This window comes from Asterias rubens, chromosome 6, assembly GCF_902459465.1.
Source record: "Asterias rubens chromosome 6, eAstRub1.3, whole genome shotgun sequence".
NCBI lineage: Eukaryota > Metazoa > Echinodermata > Asteroidea > Forcipulatida > Asteriidae > Asterias > Asterias rubens.
The window spans coordinates 3,680,447-3,695,280 of NC_047067.1; the positions used below are offsets into that span (position 1 = coordinate 3,680,447).

Here is a 14,834-nt window from a genome sequence, read left to right on the forward strand (position 1 = left end):
ATAATTATGTTCTCTTGTTTACTTGGCTAATTGGGGGCTTTCCCTTCAACCGCTTGATAACTGAACTAATCTTTGTCGCTGAGGGCACTATGCAGAAGGAATATAGTTTAAACGTCATAAGTGGTCCACCTCAGTAAAACCAGCAAAATTTTGGGAGTCTATGTAAAGGTAGAGACTGAAAACCAAATCAACATGCAACGTATACTCTGAACCGGTGAAAGTTGTTCAGGAATGACTAGGGAAACTTCCTGTATGGCCAACCTTAACTCAAAAATTCAAGATTCGTCTTCAATAATTGCGCATTATGAACCATAAACTGTTTTCAGTTTGGGATATTTCAAACAACTGAATAATTTCAGATACATCCTGACAAGTGATTTAGTTCTGCTACTTTTCCTTTTTTTTATTTCTGAAAGGATTTGTTGACAAAGTCACAATAACAACCAAATGACCCTGATATTTTGACAATATTAACAAATGTTTGCAAGGCAATGGACACTATTGGTAATTGTCAAAGACTGGCCTTCACAGTTGGTGTATCTTAACATATGCATAAAATGCCAGAACCTGTGAAAATATGAGCTCAATCGGTCATAAAAAAAACACCCTTGTCACACGAAGTTGTTGGCGTTTAGATGGTTGATTTCGAGACCTCAAGTTCTAAATCTGAGGTTCTAAATCAAATTGTTGGAAAATTACTTCTTTCTCGAAAACTATGGCTCTTCAGAGGGAGCCGTTTTTCACCATGTTTTATACCATCAACCTCTCCACATTACTCGTCACTAAGAAAGGTTTTATGCTAGTAATTATTTTGAGTAAACACCAATAGTGTCCACTGCCTTTAAACCACAATTCGTTTTAGTTGGTGGGTTATAGTTTGCAATGGATAATTTCTCCGTACAACCCTTAAAATATAAAAGACAAAACATGATTAAAAGACAAAACATGATTTTTGTCAGACTAAATCCTTCATTTTGACAAATATGGCTATGTTTAAAACAAATTCAAAATAATAGTTGTAAAAAACAAAGGTTGAAATCAAGTGGGTAAATTAATTTGAAAACGGTTCAACAAAGCAATATCTTGTTTGAAGGTACTTTCCCGACACTAAAATGCAGGATATTACCTTTCAACAATTCTAATACCTGAACGATTGTCTTTTTAAGATATTATTTACGATAAAAAAACAACCCTTGGAAATAACAATATGAAGTATGTACACCTCCTACCCATTTCTAAATATTTTTGTCTGAACTAATCAGCTTTCAAAAAATCTTGGGTAAACAAAACATATTTTGAACTATATAGATGTACACACTCTCATCCATAATACACATAAAGTATTTACTGAATTCTAACCACAACTCTGTTTTATATACACCGTTTGTTTGAGAAACACAGTTTGAAAAATTTTCTCCTCATAAAAAACAGCTAATGTACAACACTTTCAACTGACTATTAGTCACACCGTTTACTTGAGTAACCAAGTCAACAAAGAAACACATTTCAGACAAAAAACTTAGGATAAAGTAGTTGCAGATCTTACTCATTAAAAACCATTCTTGCTATACAACACCCCACAAAAATAGAAAGAGCTGAATTAAACATTTATAAAGCTGTACTCTAGCATTCACACAAGGGCCACACAAATTAATTTAATCTTTAGACCTGGGGGAATATGGTGCCATGAATAACATCATCTCTTCATTCAAGAGAATATTTCTTTATACAAAACACACAAGTTAAATACAATTTACATTTGGGCAATAACTTCACCCAACTTTTATATGAATACAAAAACTGTTCCCCCTTGTTTTTCATTTTTCAATTTCTTGTGTCAACAACTTTATCTTTAAAATTGGGCAAAAAAGGTTGTATACATGTACTGTATAAAGTAAAGTTTTCTTTGCTCAACCCCAAATTGTTTAAAATTTACCAAGTCAGTTTCCCTTGTGGTTCATTCCTTATAAACTTGGGTGTGATCCCTGGCTACAGGGCAGTTCACGGTTGCGTGGTTTCTGACTGGCACCATCAAACTAAACTAAGTTATTGACAAAATAGAGAGATTGTCAACATAGGGCTAGACAGCTCAGTTGGTAAAATGCCGGCACGTTAATCCAGTAGTCTTTGGTTCAAATCCCTCTCTAGTAAATTTTTTCTTGGCTCAACCCCAGATCATGTATAAAGTTAAATACATGTACAAAAGTTGCTTAACTAAGGCAGAACCTGTGAACGTAAATCATGCATTTTTTGTTCCCTGACAGCGAGCCTAAGGTCTTTCGCTTCTTGATTCTTCTGCTCTTTGTTGTAGTAGTGTTCTCGACGTTGGATCTCGTTGTTTCGTTTTTGGTTTTCCCTGGAAGCTGCTTGGTCATTTTCTTTATTCAATTTCTGCACATGTCGTCTTGTGAGGTCATCTTGTCTCTGCTGCTTGATGTCCTGTTAAACAAAATGAAAAAAGGTGAAAGATTCGTTAGACACACAGATGGCGTTTTAAAAATGTCTTCATTGCCTTTTGCAGTTTTTTTGTTTTGTTTAAACCACATTGTTTCCCCCCCCCCCAATGTGATTGTTCTTTTATTCTTAAATTCTTTCATTGTAAACTTACTTGAAATTCGACAATTAAAAAAAAGAAAAGAAAAGTGAACCCCTGTTCCATCCTACCCTGGAGTAGGATATGGATCAAGTTTTCAGTCCTTAAGAACCAAGGCACTCTGAACAACTGCAACAATCGATCTTTCAACTTCTAGCGCGTCCAGTCACTCATAACTGTTTCAGAGGCTGAACTTTTTACGTACTTCATTCAGAATTAAGCCTGGCATAACTCTGGAGTGCAGTGTCTGAACTTCTTTGCTGGGATTCTAGAACTTTAGATGCGGGAAAGAAATATGGCCTCATCTATCCACTCACCTGTCTTCGTCTGATAGTATCATGAATCTCTCTCTCCCTCTGAGCAACAATCTCTTCCCGTCTCTGCGTCCTCGTCCTCAAAGCGTCTAACCTCTGAGCATTCCTATCAGCCTCTGAATTAGATCGCTCCTGTTGCTGTTGGGCAATGCTGGAGCTAACGGTGCGCTTAGCGTTGTGGATGCTCTTTAACTTGGCTTCACTGTCTCGCTGACGCTGGACGTCACGTCTTGTTACATCCGCTGCAAACTTCCTAAAAAATCAAGACAGAAGTTGAAAAAGTAGTTTTAATATCCAACTACTAGAATGCAGTTTAAACATTTATTCCAATATTGGTAACAACAAACACATGTATCAAAATACAGTTTAAGCATTACATACCTATAAATAGTGATTGAAACATCATTATTAAAAATTTAAGATAACTAGACTGTTACATTTAAGCAGTCAATGCAATTTTCCCATGTTTGATTTGATTCAGAGAATGATATGATAATGATAATGGGCTGATCCTTACTTGTCTCAATTATGTAAATAAATTCTCTGGTGTGGTCAACTTTAAGGAGCGAACCATTCTGACAAAAAGTTTAACATCAAGATAAACATTTGGGCAAATAGTAACACTTGTTCTTGTAATGGCAAGCTGTTTGCCTTTAAAAGGCACATCAATAAGGAAAATGCTAAATTACTAAAACATTTCATGGGGCACCAAGGCAATGGGGCATGTGGGCTGTTACTCCATTGCCTCGATCCTGCAATAAGCATAGACAAATCCTAAATTAAATTAATTAAAGGCTAATTTTCTTCAGAAAGATTTTAAAATTTTAACAACATTAAATAAGCATTCTGTTATGATGCCAAGGTTACCAGTATAAGCAAGGGTTGTTGAGTAAAGAGTTACAAGTAGTTTTTTGTCATGCAGTTGAAAATGTTAGGAAAGGAGAAAAGTGAAGGAACAATTATTGATATGAGAGCATGCAAGGACAGGAAAAACCTATTGGGCACCACTATGACCCACACCCCCTTTATGTCAGATTAAATAGAGCAATGTGGAGAATCACTGAGGCACATTATAAAAAACATAGGCCTACAACTGTACAAGACATTGATGAAGAAATAAGAAATGTTCAAGTCATGCTGACCATGGCCCATGGCTGATTTCACAGAGAGAGAAGATTCTTCTTGAGATGAGTTTTTTTGATGCCAAAGTTCTTCTTTTGTCACATTACACACTGCTTGGTATTTGTTGTTACATGTAGTTCTGGACTATATAAACTCAGCTCTAACATTTAACTATATGTACATGTAGCTCTTTATTTGATCGAATAGGGCCTACCCAATCCACTGACTCTGTTTACCACAGATTGTTGAGCTTACAGCATTAGCCCAACACTTTTCTGCTAGCTATGTAAAGTGAATTTTGTTTAGTTACAGGCAAAATGCACATGAAAAATCAAACATTTGATTCCTTGCTAATCTGTAAAAAACGTTTTAAAGGTAAAGCTTTACAATGGAACTGTTCCCAATGCCCCCGTTTCATAAAGCTTGTAGGCACACAAACTTATTAAGGATATAATAGTATTGCTTTGCAGAAACATGTTAACAACAAAAATTACATGAAGTTTGCAATTGTGGCTGGTGCCCCACTCAATTTTTGCTGAGCCAATAAATTTGTCAAACTTTTTTGTTTGTCCCAGGCCTTGCAGAATAAGACTTGGATGACAATAGAAATGATAAATATGTACTCATAGCATAACATGTGTATATGTACACAAATACATCAGCTTTGTAGTAAAAACATACATCAAATAATCACTAAACCACAACACTAAATAAAATGGAGGAAAAACATCATGCAATGTTCAAGGGTTCAAAGTTCATGCAATGAGAAGAATGATGCGTTTGTAAAGCAGATTATGAATGGGAACATTGAGCGAATCATGCAACACCACATGAAACTGGTATGTGTACCTTTGATACATGACTGCTAAGTAAATGAGGCATGCAGAAGAATGAACTAAACTACTACATGGAGGATGGTTTGATGAGACCACACTTACTGATGAGGTAGTTTAGGAGCGATAGCATTATGGGCTTTCATTCCCATCGACGTCTGAACAGCCGATTTGACCTCCGTGCACACCTCAGATTTTTCTGTTACTGTGACAGTGTGACTAGCTTGACCTAAGTTTTTGTTTGTCGAGTTCTGAGTAACTGTCTGCTCAGAAAGCGACTGCTTTTGAGATACATTTCTTTGAGTGATGGTGTTCTGGGTAATGTCTGGGTGTGTTATGTTTGGCGTGTTACGTGACATGAATTTTCTTTCTGGGTAGAATGTCTGCTGGTAAGGTCTGTTTTGATATGAGTTAGCAGCATGGTTTTGAGTCACAGATGAGCTGGATTTTTCTTCTAAATGTTGTACTATTCTGATTGTTGATTGATTCTGAGTAAATCTATCTTTGGATTGTTCATGAGGTGGGGAGGGGTTCATCAACACAGGTCTTTGGGTAGAGGATTTATCCATTAACATCAGCTGCATAGCATTCAGCATATCTTCAGCATTGTGCTCATGTGACTGCGAGTTCTCAAACAAAGCTAGCAGTGATTTCTCAAACTCTTGATTTCTCATCTGGCTGCTTTTCGCTTTTGTCAATTGAATGTTTTTCTTCTGCCCCTTGGTGGTGCCCTTTTGAAGTTGTGACATCATTTGGAGTGATTTGACCCCAGTGGATTTTGAGCGGTGAATTTTGTCACTTCGAGAGTTCTTTTGTGTTTTCACTACATATCCTTCAGATTGTTGAGGGATTGAATTTGGAATAATAGTATAAGAATGATTTACTATGTATGGATTCGCTACAATCTGTCCTCTTGGGGAAATATCCTGTCTTGTGGGTTGCTGATCATTTAGTTTTGACTCAAGAGGTGGGGTTAAAGTCATCCGCTCACTGAAAACAACATCTTTGACTGTTAATGCCCTTTCATGAGGTCTTTCTTGAACTGTTAATGCCGTTTCCTGAGGTCTTTCGTGGAATGCTAATGCCCTTTTCTGAGGTCTTTCAGTGACTGTTAATGCCCTTCCCTGTGGTCTTTCGTGGACTGTTAATGCCCTTCCCTGTGGTCTTTCGTGGACTTTTAATGCCCTTTCCTGAGGTCCTTGTCTTTCAGTTAAAGGAGACTGGGTACTACCACTGGGGACTCTGTAGGCATAGGTATCAATATTATTATATTCAGGTTCTGATGTTTTGTCTGTAATCTTGAAAGCGTCTTTAGTGTGTGCGAGGTGTGACGTGTCATATCGCATTATCAGTGATTCCTGTACAGCTAGTGATGCACTGGGTATTCAGACATTTGGATTCACACACAAAAATAGGGGTAAGAGAAAAAGAGAGAGATTGAAGTCAACATTAAAAATTAAGGGGAAAAAAAGGTTTGCCATACCATAACTATTTGTTTTCTTTGCATTTATTGTTTTGGGCCTTTCAAGTAGCTGAGCCACAAAAGTTTCAAAAATAGTACATGTCGAAGAGCATCAAATACAATTTCAAAATTTCAATGCCTTTTTTTCGCCTAAAATTCATTGGTATACTGTCCAAGTTAGTGCACATTTCAAATCTGCAATTCAAGAACATAACAAACTACCGTGTGCATTTATTTTGATGACAGCAAAATTTGAGTAAAAGAGAGATAGGCACTCCTTGAACATAATGAAATCTGGGGATGGTCTTTTAGTATTTCCGCTGCCCAAAAGTCCTTTCACATTCACAAATTTTTCACTTTTTTTAGCATTTTAGAAGAGGGAAAGGAGAAAGCAGGGATTCAGTTGTATTGAAAATATTATAGGCAGTGATTTGATGTTATGATTTTTACACTCGCATGCAGGATGGACAACTTATGAATGAATAGACCCATTGCACATGGGGTCACAAGCCTAAACAGCTCTCTCAACGGGGTCAAAGGAAGACCCATCATTGGCTGTTGAGTTATGCACTTTTTCTATTGTTTGGCCTGTGATGGCGGCCAATTCAAGAGGTTTATTGTTAGGAATTTCTTGGATATTCAAAATCCAAGAAAGAAAAAAAAACGTTTTAAAGTTTTGTCGCACTTACAAATTAAAAATTTTGAATTTTTAACTCAAAAGTTCATTTCATCAAGAAACTTGTTTACAAAACACAACTTGTAAAAGAAAAAAAAAAGGGTATCCTTCTGACTGACACATTGTGGGGTTCATAAAACACTTTTTGAATTTCCACAAGAATTTGTAAAATGTTCCACCTGTAAAATTTAACATGGAGGTAAAAAGAAATGCTCTCACCATGTTTGCACAAACAAACAAATATTTATTGGGTACTTTTTGCTAAAGATTAATTGCAACAGCATGTAGTGTTTGATAAGTTTGAAACAAAACTTCAGAATTAAACATTAACAAACCTGCATCGCTCTTCCTTGGCTTCTTTCATCTGCCGTGCACCGTTCTCCAACTCGGCAAAGTGAGCCTCTAACTGCATCACTTGATTTCTCCTGCAATGGAGTTCAGAAATAGGGGAAAAATGTCTTTGGTAAAGAATTTCAGTTCTAGATGACATTTTTTTCATACATGTGCACAGCCACAAGCATGGGTACAAAGTTTTTGTGTCCATTTTAATATTAACAAATGGTTTGAAAAACCACTCATGAAGCAGTTAAAGGCAGTGGACACTTTTGGTAATTACTCAAAATAGGTATTAGCATAAAAACCTTACTTGTTATAACGAGTAATGGGGAGAGGTTGGTAGCATAAATCATTGTGAGAAACGGCTCCCTCTGAAAGTGGAGTAGTTTTAGAGAAAGGAGTAATTTTCCACAAATTTGATTTCGAGACCTCAGATTTAGAATTTGAGGTCTCAAAACCAAGCATCTGAAAGCACACAACTTCGTGTGACAAGGGTGTTTTTTCTTTCATTATTATCTCGCAACTTCGATGACCGATTGAGCTCAAATTTTCACAGGTTTGTTATTTTATGCATATGTTGAGATACAGCAAGTGAAAAGACTGGTCTTTGAAAATTACCAATGGTGTCCAGTGTCTTTAAGCAATGAAAATCGTTTAAAGGAAGGTACACGTTTGGTAATTACTCAAAACAATATGAACTTAAAAACTGACTTGGTAACGAGCCTTGGAGAGCTGTTGATAGTATAAAACATTGTGGGAAACAACTCCCTCTGAAGTAACGTAGTTTGTGTGAAAGAGGTATTTTTTCACTAAAATAATAAAAGACTTTTAGCAAGAAATCCTTTAATTCCTATCTGAAAGCACACAAATTCGTCCAACAAGGGTGTTTTTTCTTTCATCATTTTCTTGCAACTTTGATGACCGATTGAGCCCAAATTTTCACAGAACACTGGTCTGCGACAATTACCAAACGTGTACAGTGCCTGTACCAATCGCTGTGTCATCGATGTCCAATAAAAAGTGCTTGATTTTGTGGAATACAAGATCCGCAAAGAGTTACTCAATACTTATCTGTCGTTCATTTTGGTGTCTTTGTAGAACAAAAAGTGTACCCATGATTGTTGTGGCTGTGCACAAAAGTATACATCTGTGCTCACACAAAAAAGAAAATTGTAAATTTCTCTGCAAGTTTTAGCTGACAGTTCAAACCCCAAAATTACAAAACGTATATTTTACCTGTATTCTAAGTAGGCCTTTTCTCTTGCCTCTCTGACCATATCACGACTGTTGACCTTCCGATAAGCTGGTGCCCCTTGCTTTTTGACCTTAGCTTGTGGGGGTCGAGGCTGCTTTAGGATCCATTCTAGATGTGCCCGATCACTCTTGACAGTGTGATCAACTGTGTTGAACGCTCCGCTGCGATTAACAGGCCCGTTGTCCACCTCGGGTTCATAGGGAAGGCGGAGAGGAGGATGGGGGTGTCGTTGAATCCACTCCAGTTGAGCTCGATCAGTACGAATCTCTTGGTCGATTGTGTCTAAGAGTGCTTGCTGCTTGGCTTTTGATGTTGCAGAGATCGGCTCAGATAAGACGGGTTGAAATTTTGCTTCGGCTGGCGCACTGAGAACTGTGTCACGAAATGGTTTGGCTTTAGAGCTCTTCTTTGCTGATGACGGACGCTTTGATTTGGTATCGGGGTTCCAGTACTGCCAGGGAGGGCGCTCTTCCAATGAGCTATCCGGACGGTAGTTATATAACAGGCTGTAGTCCGTACCCACCCCTGAGTCTTTGAGTGATAATGTCTGCATACCAGTGTCAATCAGCATATCTTTATCTTCATTGTCTGATTCTGGTTCAGACTGAGATTCATAATTCAAACCGGTGCCGGCTGTGTATGAATCAATCCCTGAATCCAACTCTCCATCCTCCCTCCTGAAGGAGACACTCTTCCTTAAGATCCCTTCTTGTTGTGGTGGAGATGCTCTCCTCTCAGTCTCCTTGGGCGTCTTGGGTTCCTTAGGCATTCTACCAATCATCTTGTTATCCATCAGTTGTTGCATCACCTTTCGGTTCAGATCCTCTTTGGTTAAGCTGGTACCCGGGATGAGACGGTGTACATCTTCACTCTTCACAACGCTATCTCTGATTGACGGCATCCTGAATCCAAAAGTGGGTGGGGCATCTTGGTAGACGGGAACATAAACTGGATATTTTTCAACCGTTTCAAACCGAGGGTCGTAACCCGGTAGGTACCCCAAGTCCTGCGTGATCCCGGGTTTCGCGAGGTATCCAGTTCCCTGTCCCGTGGTGTAACCCGGAGGTAGCATGATTGGGTAGTGGGGGTTGTTGAGGAGGTACTGTCGGGCCGTAATAGGCATCTGGATTTCCAATTTGATTCTCTCGTACAGCTGACCAGGAATCCAAATAGAAGTCTGCTTTGGAATTTTGTCAGATTTTCCGTCAAAAAAGCTGACTATGAGACCTTCAGTGTCTGCCGCACCTAGAAGTAAAAGAAAACAATGATACCAAATATTAATCAAAACAAAAAATACACTGAACAACTTTACTATTATGGAAAATTACACACAGATTTCTGCTACAGTGCAGCGCTTTAAATGCACCTAAAAATGGTGTTTACAATCACGGTAACAATAGAATTCTTACCAATTTATAATATCTCAGACAAAAATTCTCGAACAAAAACACCTTACACATGAATTAATTAGTCATAATAATGAGAGTTAATTTCTTCCATAGCCTACTCAGAATAAACCATGATCTTATCCAACCATGGAGAAAAACAACAAGCTCTTATCAAATACTTTACACAGCGATTTCATATAGACATCCACAGCAAATAAATATCAGGTTATTGTGATGACTCAAATATGCAGTGCAAGTGTGTATGTTGCCATGGTCACCGTTTCCATCTTAGCAACGCGCATCAATTATCCTTGATACAAATAACACTGGGCACCATGCTACTCGCTCTCTCTCTCTGGAGTGAGAGAGAGAGAGAGCTGCGACCTTGAAGCTGTGCATAGGTGTTTGCAATTCACTGCTGATGATACAGTTAGCCTTTGTTGCATTTACATATTAATTATAATAATATAACAAGTTCTTAATATAGCGCATAACACAATAACTGTCTCAATGCGCTTAACATTACTGCCCTGGTCATTGGGCCAATAACATTCTTTTAATCTATTCTCAGCTCCCTGTGGAGTTAGGGGCAACCTTAGTGCTCCAAAGGCTTTTGCATACACAGTATCAACCTCTACCCTCACAGGTACCCATTTATACCTCTGGGTGTATCTTGCTCAAGGACACAAGTGTCATGACTGGGACCCGAACCCACACTCAGATGACTAAATCACCAGCTAACTTGAATTCAACGCTCTTAGCCAGTCGGCCAGCAGGACACCCTACAAAATTACCTGATTATGAAATAAAGCAATTTTGACGCCTATTTAACATTATTGTATTGATTGTATTTGGCTGCATTCATCCCTGACGAAATTGCATTACTTTTGGGTCAATGCACGACTGCCCTAGAGTAGGCCTACTGTATGAGGAGGGAACTAAGGCAGGCAAAGTATGCAAACAATTGTGTGACTTTTTGCATTCATACAGATTCTAAGTGAACTTTTGCATAAAAACCAACAAAAAACAATGACCTGAATACATTGATTTGATATCTGAACACATTGTAAACACAACATATTATTAATGGAACATGTTAATTGGTTAAAACATACCATAATGGATGGGTTTATTTTTTGTGTGATTTGGGGTTGTTTTACTGTATATAAGAGGGGGGTTGCAAACTTGGGAGGGAAAAAAGTAATTACTCTAAATACAATTTTTGTAAACGGAATTAATTTTTTTTTAAATAACCAAAGTAAAAAGCAGATTTTTCTTGCAAAGTCTCTTAAACTGTTTTTTTTGCGAGAGGTAAACTTTAAAAAGTTTTCTAAACTTCAGTAAAGTTCTTTCAATTGGATTTACTTAAATGTTTCTTCACAAATTTTTGGGCAGAAATTAGTCCAGATTTACAAACTTATGTACAAAATGACTGACAAAATGATTTACAATAGTTCCAATAATTCTGCCAAACTTACATCCTGAGGACCTTCCCTCCAGTCCTTCTAAGATTGTTCCTGGAGCAAAGCGAAACTTCAACTTCCCTGTCGGAGCGAGCACTTTATCTCCAGCAGCGATGGAATGTCTTGAAGCATCGTTGTAGGAAATGATGTCATAAATTGCAGTTTCTTGAAGTACAGGATGTGCTTTGGAGCTTGGTTCTTTGTCAAACTCAATTAGGAAAGTACTGTTGGCTGTGATCTGCAGAAATAAGAAAAAGTAAATTCACTTTATCAAGGAACAAACATGTGCACTGTACACACAAATGGTTTTTTTTTATAAAGTATATCTGACCTGTTAAGTTTGAACAAAATTTTAAAAATTAAGTAAATGTTAGGCCTTTATGAAGTTTTTTATGTTCAGTGCTCTTCTTCAAATAAATCATCAGCAAATTGTTGTCCCATTTGATTTGTTTTCTCTGGTCATTTTCAAAACATGGCTAAAAACCCACCAATTCAATATTTCTTATGATTGACTTTCTGTTAGTTATTTTTTACCATTTATTTTTGCCAACATGTTCATGTAATTTATCTGTTTTATTCAATGTACTCTTATTTAACTAAAGCTATGTAATTTGTTTTCTTTTTTGTTACTCTCTGGGTTTTTGTTTTTTCGTTTTCATGCGCCTTGGAAAAAGTTTAGTCTTAGATAGATGACACTTCATAAATTTTAATTATTATTATTATTAGTTATCTCTGGTAACTCTATGAATTTCAATTAAAACTGGAATGGTGGCATTTTGTCCATGAGAATTATATTTAGCAATGTTTTACTTTTGTAAACTTTTTATTGCAGCCAGTATCATTTGCATTTAAGACAATGCATAATAAGGGCATGGCTCAATCAATTAGATGTTAATATCCACCTGTTGCTTGACGGATCCAAGACAGTAGAAACCGTCCTTATCTCTCCTGGCCAAGACCCTCATTCCCTGTAGAAGAACTCCTCCAGTAACCGATGAAGTATCAGCATTAGCGAGCAATCTCCGGACGAGTCTTGTCGTTGCTGGACGGTGGGTTTCCCAAGTCATATCGGGATATCGTGAGTGGACATTCTCCGTTCGAATCACCCGCGTTGGGATATTGTCAACACTTATTAGTTTGATATCGATGGGATCGTGATCAACAGCGGTCGTTACACTACAGGTTTTTGTACCCACGCCTTCGGACTCATTCACATAGGTGATGGTGTTTGTTTTGGGAAGGTTTTGGAGAGTTGTTTTGATACTCGTTGCTGGGATATTGTAAGCAGGTGAAGAGCTATAAACTTTGACATTCCTCATCGGTGGGTTAGTGAGAGTTGTATGGGGTGGCGTTGGGGTCGGTTCAGGAGCGTAATCAGAGCGAACGACCACTCTGACGCTTTCGATACATCCTTTATTTGACAGACTGATTGAATGGAAGGTTCCAGCTGTTTCAGTCGCAAGACTTGTTAGAAAATCGCAAGCGTGGACATCGGCAATACCACTAGCTAAATACACAGCGTGTACAGGACGACCGTCACTGGCGATTGCAATGTGCTGCAGAATCTCTTCTGGCAGTTGATCAGGAAGACCATCTGTTACCAAGTAGACTGCGTCACACGCTTGATCAGCGAAACCTGCTAAAAGAGCATCCAGTGTGTTCGTTCCAGTCTTACAGCCTAGTTTCTTTACCCATTCTCCAGCGACGGTGACTGTCTGTGGGGTGCATTTCACCATACGGTCTGCCCACGGAATCACCTCGGATGAAAACTCCATGATGTTAAACATTGTTCCTCTCTCCTTAAAGGAACGTGTTAAGAGGCTTTCAATCAGATGATCCTTGACTACTTCAAGATAAGAGTACATACTCCCTGATGTATCGAGAAGAAAAGTTATGCACTTCTCTTCAAGTTCACCAAATATTGTTGGAATGCCTTTCGGTCGAAGAACAGGAACATCTGCCATGATGGATTTCTTCAGTCTTTGGTAGCTCGCTGAAAACGTTTCAAATAACTTTCCTTTTTCAACTCCCCGATGTCACACAGTCACAGCTTCAGAATATCAACATAACTTTAAACCGAGTGTGAGGTTAGTAGTAAACTACTCTTGATTAAAAAACTTTCACAAAACAACTTCCATGATTTGTCTGCAAGCAAGTGACTGTAAAAGTTTAAAAACTAGCGACCCCATGGCCATATCGACAGCTGGTGAAACTGCAGACCAACATTTTTACTGCACAGTTTGGTTTGATGTATTCATCCAGTCACAGTCATCTGGTCATTGCATGTGTTCAAGTAAGTTCAAAAAAAAACTTTACAAATTCCCAAGGCTCTTCACAACTTTTTTTCTCAAAATAGTTGTCAAGAACATAAACTAAAAGTTTACACCAACATTAATTATTGCTCAGTGCTATCGATTTCTCTATAATTCGATTAGAAGTCAAGTTGTGGAAAAAGATCCATGTGTACTCATCCAGAATCACTCGAGCGAAAATTTTGTGATGCACTATTTTGATTGCTGTTGCCAAGGGCTCTCCCCCATCCAACGCGTAACGAACAGGTTGATTGAAGTCCCGTTTCGCGTAATGATTTGTCTACGACTCTTTTTCGCAAGTTGGGTACCAGACTCGTTGAACGGTAATTGAAGCCACTCAGGACACTCACATTTTTTCACTAAATGTTGCTTGTAAATGTACACACAAAAATTGATTCCATGTTATTAATTTTACTTTTTATACATTAAAAAGTATTTTTTTTCTATAAACACAACGGTTTTATTTGTTATTTTACGGCTTCAAAATGCAAACAGTAAATAACTAGTATCTTGAAGGGCCTTAAGCTGCTCTTGAGTCGAAAACGAGGCTCAAAAGTTGGTCAAAGGTCAAGCTGAAAGTTTGTGCTTCACAGCTAAAATTTTCGGCCGATTTTTTTTCATAATTAGAAACATTATGTTAGGCCTTTCGAAACTTCGACCAGCTTTGGTTTCGTTAAGGTTAGGAGGTGTACTTCGAAATGTGCCGAGTAGGAACCAGTAAGTATTAAAACATTTACAGCTATTTGAAGTGAACGTTGTCGGCATAAGATTGTGTACAACTGCCCAGTTTTCGGACAACTGCTGTGCTGATTTGTATGTGAACCTCCTGCGCGAAAATGCCGAAATGCCGTAGTATGTAGCTGACTTTCGCTTTTTATATCTCTTAATTTGGGTCAAATTATATCCTTACCTTTTCAGAGAGGTTGATAGGATGTTGGAACAGGCACTGGAAATGTTTTATTTCAAATTTAAAACGATGATTGATTGAGTTGAGTAAATATAATTATAATATAATAATTTGTTTGTTGATTTTGATTTTGAATTGAATGTTTGAATGTCATGGGTCGCACTAAATACCGA

The 14,834-nt window shown here is 37.9% G+C and overlaps 1 protein-coding gene across 2 annotated transcripts; it reads right to left on the reverse strand.

Annotated features, from left to right (window-relative positions):
• Positions 1-2,068: 2,068 nt before the first annotated feature.
• On the reverse strand, positions 2,069-13,955 carry LOC117291633. 2 transcript variants are annotated; one of them, XM_033773468.1, is made up of 7 exons: positions 12,345-13,955; positions 11,458-11,680; positions 8,573-9,836; positions 7,336-7,425; positions 4,968-6,239; positions 2,911-3,160; positions 2,069-2,439 (listed from the first exon to the last, which is right to left on the reverse strand). In XM_033773468.1, exons 1-7 carry the CDS (start codon positions 13,404-13,406, stop codon positions 2,215-2,217), a joined length of 4,386 nt encoding a protein of 1,461 aa, XP_033629359.1. In that variant the 5' UTR covers positions 13,407-13,955; the 3' UTR covers positions 2,069-2,214. The 2 variants fall into 2 exon arrangements, with proteins under 2 accessions (XP_033629359.1, XP_033629360.1); XM_033773469.1 differs by lacking the exon at positions 4,968-6,239.
• Between the last annotated feature and the right edge of the window lie 879 nt (positions 13,956-14,834).